Source organism: Bos grunniens, chromosome 23 (genome assembly GCF_055505025.1).
Source record: "Bos grunniens cultivar Pamir isolate PY7600 chromosome 23, Bosgru_T2T1.0, whole genome shotgun sequence".
Classification (NCBI taxonomy): Eukaryota; Metazoa; Chordata; class Mammalia; order Artiodactyla; family Bovidae; genus Bos; species Bos grunniens.
In genome coordinates, this window is record NC_141187.1 from 8,781,331 (window position 1) to 8,801,577 (window position 20,247).

Genomic DNA, 20,247 nt, shown 5'->3' on the forward strand with positions numbered 1-20,247 from the left:
CGCTCCTCGCACACCGCGAGGCTAAAAGTCCCGCGGGGAGCGTCTCAGGGGGAACGGGCCCAGTTTCTCCGGGCCACCGGGGCTCCACTCCGCCCCAACCCACGCGTGTAGCGGGCCAAAATCCGCTCCGGGTTTTCGGGGGAGCCCGGGGCTCCTCTCTTGCTCGGGAGTGGGCGGGGCAGGAAGCCGCCACTTCCGGTCCCAGAGAGGGCGCCGGGGGTTGTTTCCGGCGCCGAGGCCGGCCCCTCCGCTGCCCTGGTCCCCCGCGAGTGCCCGCGGCATGAGGGCACGCTGTCGGCCGTGGGTGGCGCCCGGCTTCAGTCCCTTCCAAAGGGGCGTCGGGTGCCGCCAAGGCGTTAGAGGCAGGCCGTGGGAAGGAACCATGGGGGAGTGGAAGTGTCACAGCGCCTGGAAAGAGGGTCCCTGAGGTAGAACTGAGAGGTTCCTTTTGAAAAACACTGCAACGAGTTTATTGCCACACGATTAGACCCGCACCCTGCGTCCGTCGGGCCGACCGACCTGGCCCTCGAAGGGGACCCCCCTCAGCCGAGCCGCTGCTTCCTTCTTCCAGTAGTTTATTTGATTCAACACATTTTTTTAATCTTTCGGACGAAAAAAAGGCCAACTTCTTAAATTGAGCGCCCTCCAGCGGGCCCTGTGCAGGCGCGGGAGACACCGCAGGGAAAGGACAGGGTCGTCCCAGCCTTCGAGGAGCCAACAGTCCGGGCAGGGAGGCAGGCTTTTAACAACGACTCGCACAATCACTTAAATACAACCGTGGTGAACCGCACCAGAGGGACACGCGGCGGTCTGAGGGGGCGAGGCTGACCTGGTCCGTAGCCCAGGCAGAGACAACAACGCTCTGGGACCCAGAGGGAGTGGGAGGCCATGGAGAAAAGGATCAGCTTTAGGTGTAATGAGCATCGGGAGGAGGGCGGGAGAGCGCTGAGCGGAGCAGTGGCTGGAGGGCAGGGATGCACTGAGTCAGGGCCGGAAAGAATGGATTTGGCTTCTAGAGCACCGGTTCCTGTCCCAGATGTCCCTGAGACTATTTCAAGGGCTACGTGAGGTTTAGACTATTTTCATAGCAATCCTAAACTGTTACTTGCCTTTTCACTCTCGGTCACTAAAGAACCTACACTGGCGTTTTCCTGAAGCTACATGACATGTACTGACATCGTCCCCACAGCTAATGGAACGTGTGCTTGTGTCTTCCTGTGTATTAAATTGTTCTCAGTTTTGAGAACAGTACAGTAAATATCTGTGGCTTATAATCTACATAAGTGAAAGCTTTATAGAGTCCTTAATAATTTTTAAGAGATCCTGAGACCAAAAATTTTGAGAACCGCTGCTCTAGAGTCCTAAGGAGGTGAATGCCTTGTGTCTTTTCAGGAAGCATTCCAGTGGCTCAGTGGAGAGAGACTGGAGGGAGCAGGAACAGAGGGCATACAATTTGGGGAGTTATTACAGTAGCTTAGACCGGAGAGGATGGTGGCTTCCCCAGGATGGTGCTGAGTTGGTTTCACTCTGTTTTCTGGAAGAGAAATAAAAAGGTGAGGGATTCAGGGTATTAGAAAGCAGGGTTAAATGCTCATGGTCAGTCCAGAGACAGTGAACGTCATGGGCACAGAGGTGGCAGCAGAAAGAGGCTAACGCTTTCTGTGTATTTTAAGCCTGGCAGATGCAGCACCAAGTGCTTCTGCTCCTGCATCTTTCAAAGGAGATGCCATATCTCCTTAAATCCTTCCAGCAGCCCTCTGAGGCTCTGCTGACCGGTACAGTAGCCACCATTCACTCGTGTCTGTTGAGCATTTGAAATGTGGCTAGTCCATACTGAGGTTTAAAATAAACCACTGTTTTTGAAGACTCAGGATGGAGAAAACACTATAATTTCTTATACTGATGACATGTTGCCATGCCAACATTTTGGATATATTAGATATATTTTACCTTTTTAATGCAGTCCCTAGACTATGCATTTAAATTTACATATGTGCCTTGTGTTATATTTCTATAGGATATCACTGCCTAAGTCATTTTCCCCCCCTTACACCCAAGGAAACAGGTGCAGCCTGTTTGAGGTGGCGGGATTTAATGCAGGTCTGTGTGAATTCCAAGGCTGGATTCTGCCCACCAGGCCAGCAGCCGCCCTCTTGGGTGAGGAGTTGGGGAAAGGGGATAAAATGAGAAGGGAAAAATAAAGGAAAGTGGAGTGTTGTTACCTTTTCCATTGAATTCTGTGTGGTCAGGTAGGCAGCTGTGGAGAGAGATTGAGAAGAGATGGGATGGGGGAGCAGTAGGGCAAAGGGATGAGTGTCAGACTTCTTTGGGAGGAGGCAGATAATGTCTTGCCTCTCAAGGGTCCCAGTTTGGGTGGGGCTCACACTCACCGGCCCAGCCCAGTGCCTTGAGGAGCCCAAGGAGGAGAAAGGCAGACAGGAAGAGACCAATGCCGTCCTCCAGAGAGGGCCCAGAGAGACCTGGCAGGCAGAAGGGGCAAGAGAGTGAGTCTGAAATTCCCAGGCACACCCCCCAGCGCCACCCCATTTCTCCGTCCTCCAGACTCTTACCAGCCACCTGCAGGGTGACCTCAGCGCTGCGCCCCAGGGCGGACAGGCTGGGGTGGTGGACTCGGCAGGCATAGCGGGCCCCATGCTGCTCACTGGTGACCGGGGGCAGCTGCAGGTGTGCGGAGAGGCTCAAAGAGCCATCTGAGTGATGTCTCAGGGCCGAGAGCCACCTCTGGCCCTCAGCCTTCTGAAGGCGACCCTCTGGGCCACCCCGAAGCTCCCATTCCACCTCCAGCCCATGGGAGGGGTAGAAGTGGGACACGAGGCAGAGCAGCTCTGGGGGTGCCTCCCCAGGAGCAGCCCATACAAGAGGCGCTGGTGTCAGGGCCACCTTGGGGGGTTCTGGGGAGAGAGGAAGAAAGGAGCATGGGGAATTGATCTACACAGCCCTGCCTCAGAGGCCCTCTGTGTGCCCTCTGGCTCCCCATACTGAGAGGGTTTAGGGGTTTCCTCCCAGGTTGGGGAGCCCACCATCTCCCCATTGGTGTTTCGCAGGAATCTTCATGCCGTGTCCCCAGCCTCAAGGACCCCTTCTTCAGATTTGGGAACCTCCATCCCAAAGCCCTTTAGATCCCTAGGAATCCTTTACCCATTGCCCCTCTGACTCCCAGGGACCCCAGTATATCTCCCCGTATTCACCCAGCACCCTTTTCTCCACTATCCTCCCATCATGGAGTCCCTACAATCCTAGTGACCATCGTCTACCCATAAGAATCGCCATATCCTCACTCACTCAGTACAGCAAGCTCCAGGGTGATCTGCCCTTGCAGGTATGGCAGGTGAACAGTAGCCAGATAGGTACCCTCCTGGGAGGGCCGAACTGCAGGCAGCCAGAAGGTCCCATTTCCGGTCCATGGCCCCCAGGGCTCATCGTCATCCCAAGCAGCAAATGCCACTGCCCCCTCTCGGGCAGCTGGCACCTGCCCATTCAGTCCAGGAGTCACAGCTAGCAGCAGGTGCCCCTTACCCAGGTGCTGGCGTCGCCACTCCAGCCCAAAGGGAGGGGGACCTGGGGTCAGAGAAGGAGCCTTGGGGGTGAGGGGCACGTAGGCAAAGCTCAAGTCCAGCAAGGCATCTTGTCCCATTGGGATGCGAGGGGTAGGGGTGTGAGTGAAGACAGTTAGGACAGCTGGGGACGGTGGGGAGAGAAGGGTCGGGAGGGGAAGAGAAAGAGAAAAAATAGAGAATTGGGTTATGGGGAGGAGTTAACTCTTACCCACCCCTCCAAGGACACTTCCTTGGACACTCACCATCTCCCAGCCCTCCCTGCAAACCCCCTTTGTCCTGGGACTGTGGGACCCACTGTAACTCAGAGTGAGCAGAGGGGTCTTGAGGTGAATAAGGGCGGCCTTTAAAGGCTGCTCGGAACACACAGCCCATTCTGCACCAGCCCTGGGGACAGAGGGATCTGAGGGTCCTTTTGACACAGCCTGAACCAGCCCACCAGTCTCCACACCCACACTTGAAGAGCCAGGCCTTTCTTGGTTTGCTGGTGAAGACAGTGATGACTCATGACTGTCAATCCCCTGGTGCTACACAGAGTATTTACTGACCCTGGAAGGTTCTGGCTCTAGACTAAAGCTGAACACAGACCTCTGGGCTCTGCTTAGGCAAGTATAGGCTGGTTAAATGCCTGGAGCCTGATTGCCCTGATCAGTCCCAACTCAGCAGCTGTTATATAGCCTTGGGCCGTTAGTTTACTCTTCAGTGTCCCGTTCTCCTAAATAAGGATGATGATGATGCTAGCACTCATCCCAAGGAGCTGGAGCAGTGAAGGTTCAGTCAATTCATATCTGCTACTGATCTGGACAACAAAGACACCTATATATTAAAGCTGCTTAGAATAGTGCCTGGAACACAGTACATCTACAAAAGTGTTTGCTGTGATTACAGCCAGTCATCTGCCAGACAAACATAACATGTCCCAGCTGAACAGCATCTCTAGAACATCCCCTGGCCCAGCTCCAGTGCCGGTCTTCCCTGCCTTAAATGATCACCACCAGCCCCTAGGCACTAAAGGAAAACATTTGCAATCCCTAAGATTCCTTCTAATTCATTCATTTGACTAATATTGATTGAGCACCTAGGATGTTCAAAGTTGATGAGAGTGGTGAACAGGACAGGCAGCCCCCTGCCCTCCAACTGTGCAGTCTGATAAGAAAGACAGATTGCCAAACATAACACGCTATGTGCCATCCCCACCAGGCCCTAATTCTGTCTCCCAGATAGATGTTACATTTGTTTCCGACTCAAGTGCTCATCCAGAGAAGGCAATGGCAACCCACTCCAGTGTTTTTGCCTAGAGAATCCCAGGGACGGGGGAGCCTGGTGGGCTGCCGTCTGTGGGGTCACACAGAGTCAGACACGACTGAAGCGACTTAGCAGCAGCAGCAAGTGCTGCTACTGCTACATTTGGGCAGTTACAGCAGCCTCCTCTCAGATCTCACTCTCCTTCATTTCATCCTCACACTATAACCAAATAACATGGCTGCAAGTCTGACCCAGGCACTTGCCTGTTTAAAAATCCCAGTTACCTAGGAACCTAGCAACTAAAAGCAGAGGCTGGCGCTAGAGGGCCCAGGTTCAATCCCTAGCCTTGCTTCTTACAAGTTGTGTGTCCCTGGACAAGTTACCTAACTGCTCTGTCTCATATTTCTTCATCTGTGACATGGGTATAACATCAGTACTTAGTTCTTACGGTTGTTCAGAGGAATAAATAAGATTATGCCTATAAAGTGCTTAGAACAGGAGCTGGTGTATAGAAAATGCTTAGCTGTTACTACTTTCATTACTGTCATCATCATGGTGAAGGATTTGCAGGGTATCTTGGAAAAATGACTTTATCTCTATTTTCCCATTAGTCCAATGACTGATCCTTGCCTACCTTTTGTAGGAATCATGTAAAATAACAGGCTTTTGGAAAAATGGCACCCACATACCTACACATACACACAAAACTTCTGATGATTCACTATCACTTATAAACCCCAGCTTTCAAGGAACTGGGTAATCTAGCCTTTCCGGACTTCTCTTGCACCCGAAGAACCAGCCATGGAGAAGCCCTTTCTATGACCAGTAGAAAATCTGTTGTCATTGGGCTTTTCTTAGCTTTGTTCAACTGCCAGAAATGTCTGGGTCTTCCAAGTGGAAGTAATTTTTTTTTCCTCTTGTGATTATTTTTGTTTTTTGGCTGTGCCATTTGGCTTGCAGAATCTTAGTTCTACAACCAGAGATGGAACCAGAGCCCTTGGCAGTGAAAGCGTAGCAGAGTTCTAACCACTAGACCACCAGGGAATTCCCTACTTTTATGTAACTTTTAATCCTAGCTTCTAAGGCCCACAAAGTTAAACTTCTCTGAACCTCACAGGACTATTTTTGTTCAAGAGAGTAAAAAAAGTAAGCAATTTCATTTAGTTTATTTAAATCCAGAAACACACTTTTGAATTGTATGAATCAATCTGTAGAATTAATAAGCAAATCTTAACCTAAGAGTGCTCTTTAATATGGGTAATTGAAGCAATTTTAGACCTACATTCCACAACCTGGACTCTGTAAAAATACACATGTAAACATAACAGGGCCAGAACCTGTTGGTAAGGAAATTTCTACTGTTTCACAGTTTGTATTATATAGGTCTATGCTTTTCTGTTAAAAGTGAATGATAACAACTATTATAGGGTATTACTGAAAAAAATTAAACCCAAATCTAATCAAACCTCTAGCTCTATCAATGTATAGGAAACATGGAGGGAAAAGGAACACAGAAAATGACAGGATGAGCAAACAACTGGTCAAATATAGAATAAGGGAACATCTACAGAACAAATGACAAGCCAATAGCATTTAAAGGGATAGGGCAATTACAATAAGACAGACTCAAGAGATAAAACTGCTATGGACTGGATGTTTGCGGCTCTGCCTTCCCCAACCCCCAATTCATACGTTGAAGCCCTAACCTGCAATGTGACTGGAGACAGGGAGTTGGACGAGGTGATACAAGTCAATGAGGTCATAGGTAAGCCCTAATCTGATGGAGCTGGTGCCCTTATAAGAAGAGGAAGAAATGGCAAAGCTCTCTCCCTCTTCCCTCCCTGAGAGGACACAGCCAGAAGGCAGCTGTCTGTGAGCACAAGGGGAGAGTTCTCAGCAGACATCAGCCATGTTAGCACACTGATCTTGAACTTCTAGCCTCCAGAACTGTGAGAAAATAAATTCCTATTGTTTAAGCCCCCCAGTCTACGATATTTTGTGATGGTAGCCCAAGCAGATTCAACAACCAAAGAGAAAATATAGACATCTTTTTGATCCTGATTCAAACAAATCAATTGTAAAATAGCATCACTGAGACAATTGGGAAAAATTTAGTATGGGCCAGAAATTAAATCATATTAAGGAATTATTATTTGTTTTGTTAGGTATAATGCTATTGTGTGTAGGGGGGATGTTAAAGTCCTTAGGTAATAGAGATGTTTACTGAAGTACTTATGAGTAAAATAATATGATGAGACATACTTAAAAACACTTCCAAAAAAGAATAGAAGATTGGAGGAAGATAGGTATAACAATTTGGTAGGGCTTCTCTGGGGATCCAGTGGTTAAGAATCCTCTTTACAATGCAGGGAGCACAGGTTCAATCCCTGGTCCAGGAAAATCCCACATGCCCTGGAGTAACTAAAGCCATGCGCCATAACTACTATTGAGTCTGCACTGTAGAGCCTGTGCTCCGCGACAAGAGAAATGGCCACAATGAGAAGCCCTCACACTGCAGCTGAAGAAAGCCCACGCACAGCAACGAAGACCCAGCACAGCCAAAACTAATAGATAAGATGTTATTCCCATTAAAAAATTCGGTAAATGTAATAACTGTACAAGTAGGTATACAGTGTATGGCGGGTTCATTTTCCTCTCCTAGTGTATCACTGAAACTTTCTATAATAATTTTAAAAGAATGATGAGAAATACTATACACACAAAGTATATTAAGAAAGTATATTTGTCAACAAACATTTTAGAGTATTTAACAACTTACTTGGTAAGAAATAAAGTATAAATAAATCCATACTAGCAAAACTATTGATCTGTGACCCTGGAAAGAGTCTATTTTTAATTTTACATTAAAAAAAAAAAAAAAACCTTTCATTTTCTTAAATCCCTAATCAAGCAAGAATGTTTGAAAAGGAAGACTGAGCACAGCAACTAGTTTTCACCCCCGGTGGTGGGTGAGCTGCAATAACGTTCTCACCTGGCCATGCCCTTGGCTCCCTATCCACACTTCTTTTAGGGCTCAAGTCACTTTCTACTCTAAAACTATCCCATGGCAAATCTGATGAGAACGTTTCTGAGAGTAGACTCTACATCTAATCACCTCTGTGACCCTTAAAAGTGTTCAAGGCCACCCCAGAGATTCTGATTTAATTTACCTGGAGTGAAATTTTTAAGGATTCTTATTTGTAGACCGAACTGAGAACTACAGGGCCCTAATTTATTCTTGGTGATAATAAACATTTATTAAGTCAGTGAATAAATTAACAAAGTGTCTCCCTTGATTGTCACAACAACAGGAAGGCAGATGGGAAATACCATCCACATTTTACAGCTAGAAAAGCAGATTCAGAGAAAAAGGGACATTCTTACCCTACCTCGTGAAACCAACAGCCTTGGAAATATTCCTGTCCACTAGAGACAACTGCCGTCCCCACAAGGAACAGTTTGCCTCTGTCCCTGCCCTGGGCAATGTCTGGGGACAAAGAATGGAGGTGGAAGCAGAGGTGAGGATTGTGTAGTGGGTGCTGAGTCCCATGGGTGATTCTTGAATATCAGGGAGAAGGTACTGGGGAAGGCAGGGTGTAGGGCTCAGTAGGGGTTGACTGGCAGGTCAGGCTGTATGCTTTCCATAAAATCACACAATGTTTAAGAATTGCCAAGGACTCTGTTCCCATCACCCTCCAGAGAAGAGCTCCAAGAAACCCAAATCCAGGTTGCATCTTCCCCACTTTTGCTTTATCCACCCACTCCCAAGACCAAGACCCGAAAACTGCCCAACCCCTGGGCCTCGAACCGGGTTACACAATGCGGCAAGTGGTCCGTCCTTGCAGCCGGAACCACCAGATCCCCCGCCGCTTCCCTTCCATGCACTCAAGCCCACCATTCAGTGACCACAGAGTCAACGCATCATCACGGGCCATAAGAGGAGGCTGTCAGGGGAGATTAACGCGTTTAAGCGCAAGAGCCTGTGCTTTGCTGATTGTTGCAGCGCCGGATGTGGGAACGGGTGGGGCGTGAAGGCAGTTTTTTTTTTTTTTTTTTAAACAGGGTGAACAGCAAAGGTGGGAGCGCCTAGCAAGATCTCAGAGGAAAGGAGCAAAAGTTCCTGCTTCTGAGACCCTCCCAAGCCCCTCGCCTAGCGAGTTGCTTAAGGTCTGCTGCTGCTGCTAAGTCGCTTCAGTCGTGTCCGACTCTCTGCGACACCATAGACGGCAGCCCACCAGGCTCCTCTGTTCACAGGATTCTCTAGGCAAGAATACTGGAGTGGGTTGCCATTTCTTTCTCCATTCTTGAGGTCAGGTGTCCGGAACCCCCCGCCTCTCCAAAACCCCGCCCCAAACCGCATTTTATTTTAGATTAGGTTGAGACTAGATGAAGCGGTAAAGACATTTTAACTTTAACTGAACTGCCTTGATTTACAAATAAAGAAACGGAGACCCGACTGGGGAAGTGACTCGCTCAAGTCCGCAGAGCGAATTAACGACTGATCTGGACTCTTACAATCTACCCAGTAATCTCCCATTCCCCTCTGTAGCTACCTGTTGCCATGGTGATGAGAGCAGGCTCCGGCTGAGGCTCCGACTGTGGTCGAAGGAGGCTGGAGAGGCTGAGGAACGGGCTAGACATGCTGACCATGAGCCAAGTCCCGTCCAGGGCCCGCGGACAACTCTGCTCCGGGGTCAAGCCGCTGAGCCATTTGGCCGAGGCTGGGAGCGGGACGTAGAGGCTCATCTCGCAGCGTGGCGCTGGGGCGTCCCGGGGATACTGCCTGAAGGCGGCCTGAAGGGCGCCCGCGGGGTCTGTGAACGCAGAGAGAAGAGCTGCAGGCGTAGAGTCTCCGCCAGGAAAGAAGAGGGGAGGGCAGCGTCCAGGGACTTACAAAGGTGCAGACTAGCCGGTCGTGAGAGACTGACAGGGCGGATCGTTTCACTTTACAGCTGGGGGAAGCTGAGGCCCGAGGTCACTGAGACCCAAAGGGCTGGGGGGGCGGGGGGGGGGGTGTTCGGAGGAGGCAACAGAGTTGGAAGCGAGTCCGGGATGACTCACCGTGAATTTTGAGGTAGCGCTCTGGCGCGAGGTCCGGTCGAAGAGGTGGGCTCTCCGCGCCCTGGCGCAGCAGCAGGGCAGCGGGTTTCTTGGCCAACTTGCCCCCGCCCGCATCCTCCACGAACCAGCACTCAATCACCGCGGGTCTGGCCGAGACAGCGGTCGCCAAGCCTGGGGAGAGGCGCGCGAGTGAAGGCACGGCCCCAACTTCAGGTGACCCGACCTCCCCCATCCCCGGACGTGGCGGGGCTCACCTCCCACCGTTCCCTGTGCCGGGAGTCACGGGGGTCGCTCACCCAAAGCCACAGCGAGGAGCAGGGACAGGCGCTTCATGGCGTTCGGATTTCTCAGCTCGGAAGCAGCCTCTTCCTCCTTTCACTTTCACTTTCCTCCAAAGGCCAGCAGGTGGGGCGGAGGAAATCCCCTCTCAGGCTAAGGGAAAGTTCGTGGGAGGCAGGTTCTCTCCCCGCCTTCCCCCTTCCCCTGCGCCGGGCAGGGGTTCCGGAACATCCTCTCCAGTTGGGGAGTTCCGGTCTGGGGACCTCAGCCCCGCCCAGGCCTCCTGGATCACCCAGCGCTGCAGAGTCCGGGAGTCTTCCCACACCCGAGGCGCTCCCGCTTGTCCCCCCCAACCCCAAATCCACTTCCCTGAGAACCATTACTCCACCTTTCCCCACCTGTGCCCGGTCCCAAGCAGACACATCGGGGTTGTCGGGAAGCCAAATGAAATGACCAATAAATATTTTAATCACTGTTTAGAAAAAATAAGATTTAAAATAAAAACCTGTACTCCTACGACTTAGTCCCTCGTCTCCATCCCCCGCTCTCCCCAGTGAGAATTGAGTTGGGGACCCCCAAAGTGGGGGAGGAGAGATTAGGGTAGAAATAAAGGGCACATCCTTTTGGGGGGCAGGCTATATTCTAGGACAAGGGTGGGGCTCTAAGGCCTGGTCCCTACAACTACACAAACACAGACTTCAGGTACAGACTACAACCACCTGACCCTTGACCCAGTGACTCCTGGATGCTCAACAAGCCCCCTCACCCCACCCCCACCCCCACCCCACATGCGCCCTACTCGGGAGCTGGGGCTTCTGTGCACCCATCTGCAGGGAAGGAAGGGCTGAGTTACAGGGATACTTTGGGGAGGAGGGGCTGAGGAGTGGAATAGGGTAGCCCATGATGCGACGCGGTTCCCCTTCCAGGATATATATACACAAGTCCATAGAGACAGGAAGACAGTGTGTTGGGAGATCACGTAGGGTCCACAGTGCCCCAGATTCGTGACCCCTAATCTCTCTTCCCGGAAAGCTACCCCGGTGGGCCGCCCCTTCAGTTTGCTCCGCCGCCCCCACTGAAGCCCATTTCCACCTTGTGGACACTGAGCGGGGACCAGACGCATCGGCTGGACGGGGGCGTGGCCCCACTCGCCTCATCGCCGCTGCCCCCGCCGCCGCCGGGGGACTCTCTCTTGGGCTGCAAGGCCGGTCCGCTGGGCCCGCCCCCGGGGCCCGGTCCACCCCCGCCCCCGCCGCCTAAGTGGTGCCTGCGCTCACAGTGTCCCCGGTGGCGCATGAAGCTGTCTCGCCACATGAACTTCTTGGCGCAGACACTGCACTCGTAGGGCTTGAGACCCGTGTGCGTCTTCATGTGCTCCGTCAGGTGATGCTTCATCTTGAACTTTTTGTTGCACACGGGGCAGTCAAAGGGCCGCAGGTTGAGGTGCATGTTCACATGACGATCTCGCATGCTCTTGTGGGAGAAGGCTTTCCCGCAGTGGCACAGAAAGATCTTATTTCCATCCCCACTGCCTGTCCCTCCAGGGGTCCCGCCAGTACCACCTGGCCCGCCCAGGGCCCCTGCCGGTGTGCCCCCCAGGGTCACCGCCCCGTGTTCAGCTTGGTTCCCTGGTGGCTGTGAGGAGGAGGAGGAGGATGAAGAGGATGGGAAGACTAGGATCTGGTTGCCCTGCATGTCCAGTGGGAGCAGGGGCCTTGGAGGGTGGGCTGGAGCATAGGATGAAGGGGTTGGTCCCCCTGAATCATCAAGCCCTGCCCCAGGACCCCCACCTTCATAGGGACCAAAGTCATTAGAGGACTCACAGAAATTAACCTGCTCCTCTCCCTTGTCCGGAGGCTCAGACAGGGTCCGGACATCACTTATGCTAAGGGTAGCCTCAGGTCCTCCCCCTGCTGGAACCCCGGAGCCACCCCCCAGCTCTTCATCTTCGTCATCCTCACAGGTCAACACCAAGTCTTCCTCCTCCTCCTCCTCTTCCAGGTCTGGGTCTTGCGGAGCCAGGGGTGCTGATGCTGGGCAGTTTCCACCCCGCTTCACATATACCCAGTGTTTCTGTGGCACAATGCTGGGGGGTGTATAGGTGGGCCGGCGGAGCCCAGCCCCAGGGACCACCGCACCCCTCCCATCCCCACCGTCATCACACAGCTCATCTGCCTCCAGCAGCAGCTTGCCAGAGGTAGCACCCCCACTGCCAACCACAGGGGCAGGGAATACAGGGCCACCCGTGCGGCGCTCCCCACTGCCCACTGCAGAAGCTGCAAAGGCCTCCTGGGAGGAAGATGAGAAATCAGTGGACTCCCGGGGGCTGAAGTAGTTGCTGCTGCTGGGGGATTGATTCTCACTGGCCCGGCTGGAGGCATGGGAGCGCACGGAGCTCACAGTGGCAGGGGCCACCGTGCCCCCACCCCCTGAAGGGACCCCAGCACCAGGGACAGTGACCGACGTGGCTGCAGCAGTGGTGACGGTGGTGGCGCTGGCTGAGGCCCGGCCCTCTCGGAGGAGTTCAGTGCACTTATCCACGATGTGCCACATTTGGAGCACAGACCCCACTGTGAGGAAGTTAACAATGTCAGCAGCAGCCATGCTGAGGCGGCCAGTGTAAGCTGAAGCCAAGACAGTCTCAAAGGCTCCTGGGTCCATGACGCTGGGCAGCGAGATGGAAGTCATGCCCTTGAGTAGGACCTGGTCGTGGAAGTAAGGGGAAGAAGCAGCCAGGACAGCACGATGAGCCCGGAACTCCCGTCCCTGCACCCGGATGGACACATCACAGAGCTGGCCCTGCAGCCGCTGCTGATTGAGAGACTCCAGGAGGGCACTGGTCACCTCTGGGAAGGACACATGTACCACCGCCGCTGCAGGCAAGGGCAGTGGTGGCGGGGCCAGTGATAGAGGCAGGGGGAGTGCTGCCCCGCTGGGAGACAGAGGAGATGGCTCCATGGTGTGGAGGGAAGGGGTACCCCCCCAGCCACAGGAACAAGGGAAGGAGGAGGGCGGCCGGGGGGGTCTCTGGAAAGAAAAAGAGAGACGAATGATAACATCTCATAGTGACACAGCCCTTTACAGTTTAAAAACACATTCACATTTATTATCTGGGTAACCCCCTACAAGGACACTATAAGGTAGGCACTCCTCTCAACCCCATTTGACAGATAAGGAAACTGAGGCTCAGAAAGATTAAGAGATTATCCAAGGTCACACCATTAAGTGGCAGCACCCACAAACGCAGGAGTCCTAACTCCAAATCCAGTGCTTTCTTTGGAGGTTAGAGAAATAAGGTACTCCTGGGGACTGGGGTGCCTCCCCTCAGAAATTCCCATTTGCCTGAGAGCCCAACTTAATAAAATTTACCTTACTGGGGTTTTGTACACTTTTCTTGGGTGGGGGGGGACAGTTCGGTTCTGGCATCGAAAACCATTTCCCTTTAGGCCATGCCCCTGGCTAGCCACGCCCCTTGCCCCCAGTTATCCCTAATCGCCCAGCTCAAGACCCGCCCCATGGCCTTTTGGCTCCGCCCCTGAGTACCCCCGCCCACATAGGACCCCGCCCCCCTCTGCTCCGCCCCAAGCGGTACTTCGACCTCCTCTCCCACCCGGAAGGCGCCCCCCAACCCCGCGCGTCCCCGCTTACCGGGCCGCGCGCCCCCGGGCCCCCCCCACCCCTCACTCGGCGGCCAGAGCCACAGCCTGGGCCCCTCCCGCCGCCATCTTGCGCCGACTCCCTCCGCCCTCCGCCTCCGCTCCGCCTCCCGCCCCTCAGGCTTTAAAGGCACAGGCAGGCACCCCCGCCCGAGCCGCTGGGCAATACTCGGCCGACTCGGCCACTTCTCCTTTAAAAAACGGCTGCTTCATTCCACCTTAAAGGTACCACGTCTCGTACGCCGCTAAGGACTCCGGACTCGGGTCAGCCGAAGCTCTCATTTCCCTTTAATTTAGTAAGCCTGCCTCTTCCTATTGGCGATGGGTCTAGGCCTTCGCTGCTTGGGCTCCGCCCCTGAGCTGTGGCCATTAGCGCGTTTACGATGTCTAACCGCCCCGGTCGCCCAGATTCTGACAGTCCTCCTGAAGCTCCGCCCCCCACCTCTGGTCTTGGATTGGCTAGATAACCTTGAGTCGGCCGCTGATTGGCTTTTTTACTGCTGCCGCTAGAAGTGGGAAAGAAAAGCACATTCAGGAGGCTGAAGCACATTTTAGTGCCTTGCAGAGGGCAAGGAGCCCTGAGGATGAGAAAAACTCCAACAGAGGCGTGAAGGCAGCTGGACAGGGCAGATCCAGGGCTGTCCCGGGGGAACGGCTAACCCTGAGCCAGAGCACAGCTGGTGCCAATCACCAGCTGGTGAGGGCGGGACAAGGAAAAGACAGGGATACAATAAGAAAAGAACTTTATTGTTTATTAATGTTTCTATGTAAAACTTAAGCTTTGTTGTTGTTGTTGTTTTTAAAAAGAAACCACCAACAGGCAATTAGCTCAGTCCATCCCTTCCTCAGTCATGTGCTTCCTACCATCCTCCAAATACGATCCCAAACATTTTGGGGTCAGGGAGGAGGGGGAGGCAGTTAATCAGAGTCTGAGAGCACGATGATCTCCTCGGGATCACACTGTGTCGCCACACTCATCTACAGGGGAATGAGAGACAAAGAGTCAGAAAGGTCTGGAACACAGTGAAGCCAGGGAAGGACTTTATCAGAGATCAAAACTTAGGGTGGGAAAAAAGAGAGAGGGAGGAGGTAATGGGTATAACATTCAGAGAACCCCAAATGAATGATGAAAGAGTATGAAGTTAGGAAACACAGCCACCCCCTCTTACCTTATAAGTACCAGGCCTGGAGGGTTGTGACTGGGGAGTGTGGGACAACCGGGTTGGAAGTGGGCTACAGAGGGAGCTGGTCACCAAGCCATGGCTAGGAGAGTCCACCCTTGTTGAGGAATCAGCAACTGGAGCCATAGAAGCCAAGGGGGAAGGCGGGCTGGGCAGGGTATGTGTCTTCTGCCCGTTCTTCTGTACTGCCCTTTGCATTTCCACATGGCTAGAGACAGAAACATACATGGGAGGAGGGTTGTGTGTGGAGCCTGAGGCTGGAGGGGGAGCGTGCAGTTTTTCCCCAGACTCCTTTCTACAATATTTCTCTCAGAAAGCCCCTTCAGTCCCTCCATGGCTTCCCTCTTTCTCCTTGTTGCTGTTACCTCTTTCCTAATGGCCCAGCTTCTGTTTGCTTCTCTTTCCGAGATTTCTTGCGGGGGGGACTGGAATCCCCCCAAGTGTGAGGAGAGACGCCTCCATTGAAGGAAGTGGAGGTGACCATGGCGGCCCCATTCTCCAACACAGTGGTGAGGAGGTCCTCTGATTTCTTGGAAGAGGAAACGTCCCTCTCCTCAGGGGAAGGGGTCGTATCCAGGGGCAAGGCTTCAATCTCTAGCTCAAAGAGCTGAGACATAGGGCTCTCTTCCTCCAGGGGCAGCTCCTCGAGGTGCTCTTCCCTGCTTTCAGCAACTACACTGGAGGGGGCCGGGGGCTCTTCTGCCAGTGAAGATGGTGACTCTGTGAGTCTTTTGTTTTGCTGCTCCTCTGAAGACCCATTTTTCCCTTTATGAGGTTCCAGGTTCTTTTCAGTGGAGATCGGTAGTGGGGACACGGGGCTCTTATCTCCATCCTTCTCTGGAAAAAAAAAGAAAAAAGAGCAGATTGGTAGCAAAAGAACTGGGGGAAAGAGTAAGAGAAAGAAGGAAAGGATCTCAAAGAGGGGGCTCGTGCCCAACAGAGTAGAGAGAATTGACACAAGAGAAGACTGTTTCCTTGACATACCTGCTTTCTCCTCCTCCTCTTCATCGTCCCCCTGACCTTCCTTCATCTGTTCCAGATCCTCCTCTTCTTCGGAATCTGTGGCCTCATCTTCTTCCTCCTCATCTTCCTCGTCTTCCTCGTCTTCCTCCTCGTCTTCCTCCTCTTCCTCTTCCTCCTCCTCTTCACTTTCCTCATCTTCTTCATCATCCATCTCAGCCTTGGAAGTGGTAGGACACTCCTGGGATGCCATCCCACTAGGGCCCTGCAGAGAACAAAGGAGTTTCCTGAAGGAATCTGTTGCCCCATTCTCAAAGGAATGCTTCTTGAATTCCTTCTGCACATGCCACGATCAGTTACCCCAGACTCCCTCCTGGCCAGTGCAGGGGAAGGACAAGGTCTCTCCTTTCATACCTCACCAGAATCCAACGAGGATTTGGGGGTATCTTCAGAGTGGGAAGAGGTGGCCTGGGGGAGCCGGGCTCTTCTCTTCTGTCTCTCACTCTCCTCATTCCTGTCTTGCATCATCGCATACTTGGAGATGACCTCATCCAGCCGGCTCATAGCCAAGCTTCGGTTCTCCCGCAGGCGCCGGGCCAGGACAGGATCTGACAGTGCGGGATCAATGCCTGTGTGGGAAGATATAAAGTCAGTGTAGTCACCCAGAACTCTAGAAGTAGGGACTAAAGAGATGCCCCCTCCACCACACACACCTGACAAATGAGGGTTACCAAGGAGTATCTCACTAATGCCTACCTGGCCTATAGTCATCTGTGAGGTGACAGCCAAAGTTGTAGATGAGATCCAGGTGGCGACGCTCCTGTAACCTGATGCCCACATCTCGGAAGGCATCCTGAGCCATGAGCTGGAGCTGCTGTCGGGGGAGGCCAAGGCTGTGCCGAGCAGCTGCCTTCTCTACGGCGCGCAGTACATCTCCATAGTCAGGGAAGGTATCAGGCCCTGGCTTGTTGATGAGCCGCTCAATGCGCCTATTGACCTCTGGGTAGCGGGTACCACGGTAGGGGATGCGCTGCTCTATGACCCGGCCTGTCAGTGAAGAGCAGTCTTTCAGCTCACACAGCCGTCCAAAGAGACGGATCAGCTTACGCTTCAACCTTGCTTCCTGCAGGTAAGTGGAGTCTGGGTCATCCATTTCTGAGAGATCCAACTCCTTTTCTTGAAGCCGCCGGATCTCTGCCACATACAGTGCCAGCAGCTGCTCCAAGCGCTGGATCTGCCGCCGGGAACCATGGGTCCTTGGGGCCTCAGAGGCAGTGGTCTCAGCATTTGGGTCCGAGGAGGGGTCTGTGGGAGGGTTATTCCCAGAGGGCTCACTAGAGGTGGTGGCAGCAGGGGCCAGGTTCAGCTTCTTCTTGGCTGAGTGGGCCTTGAGAACCGTGCAGAGCTCATTAATGTAGACATAGAGCTTAGCTGGCCGGTTCTGGGCCCGAGAGAGGACCCGAGAGAGGATGTTGCAGAACTCCGCCGAGGCCAAAAACAGAGGGTGGGCCCGCTGCTGCCGGTTATAGAGGAACGGGACCACCTCAGGGTGATCCGCCGTCTGCGTCTTACACAGTGCAAGGAACTGGAAGGTTCACGGGGGAAAAGGGAGGGGAAAAAGATAAAGGATAGGGTTGAGAGAAAGATGAGGTGGGGTTAGTGGGGGAGAAAGGACAGGAGAGCCAATCAGCCATCCCCCTCCCTGGGGCACGACAGTCTTCTCCCCTAAAGCTCACCTCTTCAAACAGCTTCTCATTCTCCAACTTGTAGCATTTCTTGCCGCCAGAACTACTGCTTCCTCCAGCCCCATGGGGCTGAGAGGAGCCAGGGGCTTCTGCCTTGGGTGAGGCCGGATTAGGGGGTGGGTGGGAGGGCCCTGGCTGAGCAGCTGCTTCATCTTCTTCATCATCATCCAGCACGATGATGCTGTTAGCGGTGGCCATAGAGGATCAAATCCCCCGGAGGGAGGAAGTGTTGGGGATTTCGTAATTCCTGCTGGAAGGGGATGGGGCCTCAGACAGAGCCCCTCCAGCATCGCCCCATCCCTTCAGCTCACACGTTTTCCAGTCTTCTTGGGTTTCAAAAGCACCCAGCCATGCCCAACAGTGTCCTTATTGCCTAGCTTCAGCAAGCAGTAGTACCATATGTTTTTCTGGCCCTTTACTGTGGGAGTTCCAAACCTTCTGAAAACCTGAAGTCCCACCCCCAGCTCTACCCCCCACGCCTATATCCGGTCTTTCAGTATCGTTTTCCCACTATTTCTCAGAGTTGGCAAGTTGAGTCTTCCTCTCAACCCCTGGACGACCTCTCACGCTGCACTCCAGGTTCCCTTGACATCCTCTCGAACAGACACCACAACCCCGCTGGCACCACCGTCTTCCCTGTTCGCTCTCTCTCACACATATCAAATCTAAACCCTCACCCCATTCTGAAAGATAACCCCAACTCGGAGACCCTCTGAGAAGGAGGTTCCCTCCCAAAAATCCATTCCCTTTTCTACTTAAATTATCTCTATATTCCACCCTCTGGTGGGTCTCCTCAAACCGAAGCGCTAGGTTGAAGATATTTCACCTCAAGTCCCCTCCTTCTCACCCCACCCTAATTTTCCCCATTCTCTTTTAGTGACCTGTAACCGATCGTGAGCTCCACGCTGGGCTCTCCCGATTCCTCTCAGATTTCAGCCCTGAATCCAGTCCTTCCCCTAAATGAGCTTCCCGCCAAGTCCCCCTCCCCCAGTTCAGCCCCTGGCCGCCCCACTCCCCTTCAGGGATAGGAAGGAAGATCCCACAGCCTGCCCCTCAGACTCAGCGCCCGGGACTCCCCAGTACCTCTCCCTCGACATTCCTGCCCCCGCCTTCGCTCCCCACACCGTCCGGCCCCCACCTCAGAAACGGTCTCTCGAGGCGACCCTCTCCGCTGATCTCAGAACCTCGCATGGTTCCCTCCGTCTTCCTTCCCCCTCCCACCGCAGGCCCTACTCCATACCGGAAGCCGCGGAGTTTCCGCCCACACGCGCTGGGCGCGGCCATATTGTCGCACGGAATCCAGTGCCCCCGTCAGGCAGGAAGGAAGGTAGGGCCGCCCCTCCTAGAGCCTCCAGTGCCGCCCACAGAGTCTGCGGCTCCTTTCACCCTGGCCTGCAGGGGGCGGATTCGTCGCCTCCGGGCGTCTTAAATACCCGAGGGCCGCCATTTTGCCGTACGGCTCTGGCTGCGCCGGGACCGGGGCGCGCCGTCTGTGGAGCTCTTTTCACCCGGTGCTTCCGCGACTCCGCCAATCAGAAACTTCCCGCATCCCGGCCCAACCACCGCTAGTCGCGTGCGGGGAGGACTGATCCACCTTTCTACGTTGGGGAGGGGGGGAGGAAATAACGGAACAGCGCGGGGTGAGGAATTGGGCCCTCCAAGGCTGAACAGGGATGCATGGAAAGGAGGAGTCTCTTAAAAGGGAAATAAAACCTTTTCTATCCGCTGGGCTTTGACAAGCCTTGTGGCGCTACTTTCCTACCTGCCAGGTCCCAGTTTCCGCGGCTCAATCGACTGTACCTGTCATTCCTTTCTATGGTCTGCGCGCTCCCTTGCAGCTGCCCAGAAGCTACTTCTACATCCAGGTGCCTACATCTCCCAATCATGAAGTCATAACACATGCATACAAACGAGCACAACACGCTATACAAATGTGTTGTTATTATTATTGCGATTGTTGGCGTGCTTTCCAAGTTCCACCACAGAACTAATGACCAACCAAGTAGGTGGGACCTAGTTGGTTCTCCGTCGTTTTCTGGAGGGGGTTCCCGAGGCGCAGGCGCTGAAGACAAGGAGGCTGTGCTTTGTCCAGGAGCTCTAGGGCCTGAGGACAGGCGATGTGGGGAGGGGGCTCTGAGCAGAATCTGTAAGAGCTGTGAGAAGAAACGAGGCTCGAGGCTCGTAAAATACCTTGAGTCTCGTCTCCTCCTCTTCCTCTGGGATAGCTGATGAAGGAAGAGAGAAGAAACCAACATTGGCGCCCGCCTCGCCCACACCCTCACCCTAAACCAACTTTAGGGAAACTGGAGGGGCTCGAAGAGGCAAAGCTGGGCCCAAAGGTGAACTTCTGAGGAAACCGGAAAGGTTAACATGGTTCCAATCGCTGAGTTTCCCACATCCTTGAGAATTCCACAGAGGGGGAGCATCTTGCCACTTTCTAGGACCACAGTCGCTTACATCCCCAATCCCTCGGAGTTACAGAACCTCAAACCCTCACTCCCATTAAAGAATCCCACACCACTTTTCTCCAGTCGTCTAAGCCTGT

General features: G+C 53.5%; 3 protein-coding genes across 4 annotated transcripts; all 3 read right to left on the reverse strand.

Moving 5' to 3' along the window:
• Positions 1–446: 446 nt before the first annotated feature.
• Positions 447–10,241, reverse strand: TAPBP (TAP binding protein). The gene is made up of 8 exons (XM_086371140.1): positions 10,178–10,241; positions 9,882–10,052; positions 9,374–9,634; positions 3,304–3,699; positions 2,571–2,912; positions 2,391–2,480; positions 2,223–2,257; positions 447–1,534 (listed from the first exon to the last, which is right to left on the reverse strand). The coding sequence occupies exons 1-8, from the start codon at positions 10,212–10,214 to the stop codon at positions 1,523–1,525; spliced, it is 1,344 nt and encodes a 447-aa protein (XP_086227266.1). The 5' UTR covers positions 10,215–10,241; the 3' UTR covers positions 447–1,522.
• A 364-nt stretch (positions 10,242–10,605) lies between these two features.
• Positions 10,606–13,898, reverse strand: ZBTB22 (zinc finger and BTB domain containing 22). Of its 2 annotated transcripts, none has more exons than XM_086371135.1 (2): positions 13,809–13,898; positions 10,606–13,187 (listed from the first exon to the last, which is right to left on the reverse strand). In XM_086371135.1, exon 2 carries the CDS (start codon positions 13,116–13,118, stop codon positions 11,214–11,216), a length of 1,905 nt encoding a protein of 634 aa, XP_086227261.1. In that variant the 5' UTR covers positions 13,119–13,187; positions 13,809–13,898; the 3' UTR covers positions 10,606–11,213. The 2 variants fall into 2 exon arrangements, with proteins under 2 accessions (XP_086227261.1, XP_086227260.1); XM_086371134.1 differs by lacking the exon at positions 13,809–13,898 and adding an exon at positions 13,530–13,690.
• A 644-nt stretch (positions 13,899–14,542) lies between these two features.
• DAXX (death domain associated protein) lies at positions 14,543–18,908 on the reverse strand. The gene is made up of 8 exons (XM_086371126.1): positions 18,841–18,908; positions 17,694–17,952; positions 16,714–17,542; positions 16,372–16,586; positions 15,982–16,222; positions 15,363–15,834; positions 14,986–15,205; positions 14,543–14,794 (listed from the first exon to the last, which is right to left on the reverse strand). Exons 2-8 carry the CDS (start codon positions 17,898–17,900, stop codon positions 14,735–14,737), a joined length of 2,244 nt encoding a protein of 747 aa, XP_086227252.1. The 5' UTR covers positions 17,901–17,952; positions 18,841–18,908; the 3' UTR covers positions 14,543–14,734.
• Between the last annotated feature and the right edge of the window lie 1,339 nt (positions 18,909–20,247).

What these genes read in the sequence shown, in the direction of transcription:
- TAPBP (XM_086371140.1), bottom strand. Translation starts at nt 10,214, where the DNA reads ATGAAGCGCCTGTCCCTGCTCCTCGCTGTGGCTTTGG. An exon ending in GCTCCTCGCTGTGGCTTTGG is followed by an intron (nt 10,053 to 10,177) that starts GTGAGCGACCCC and finishes GCCTCTCCCCAG; the next exon opens with GCTTGGCGACCGCTGTCTCG. An exon ending in TCTCATCACCATGGCAACAG is followed by an intron (nt 3,700 to 9,373) that starts GTAGCTACAGAG and finishes CACCGTCCCCAG; the next exon opens with CTGTCCTAACTGTCTTCACT.
- DAXX (XM_086371126.1), bottom strand. Translation starts at nt 17,900, where the DNA reads ATGGCCACCGCTAACAGCATCATCGTGCTGGATGATGATGAAGAAGAT. An exon ending in ATGAGAAGCTGTTTGAAGAG is followed by an intron (nt 17,543 to 17,693) that starts GTGAGCTTTAGG and finishes TGAACCTTCCAG; the next exon opens with TTCCTTGCACTGTGTAAGAC. An exon ending in CCAGGCCTGGTACTTATAAG is followed by an intron (nt 14,795 to 14,985) that starts GTAAGAGGGGGT and finishes ATTCCCCTGTAG; the next exon opens with ATGAGTGTGGCGACACAGTG.
- ZBTB22 (XM_086371134.1), bottom strand. Translation starts at nt 13,586, where the DNA reads ATGCCAGAACCGAACTGTCCCCCCCCACCCAAGAAAAGTGTACAAAAC. An exon ending in GTGTACAAAACCCCAGTAAG is followed by an intron (nt 13,188 to 13,529) that starts GTAAATTTTATT and finishes TTTTCTTTCCAG; the next exon opens with AGACCCCCCCGGCCGCCCTC.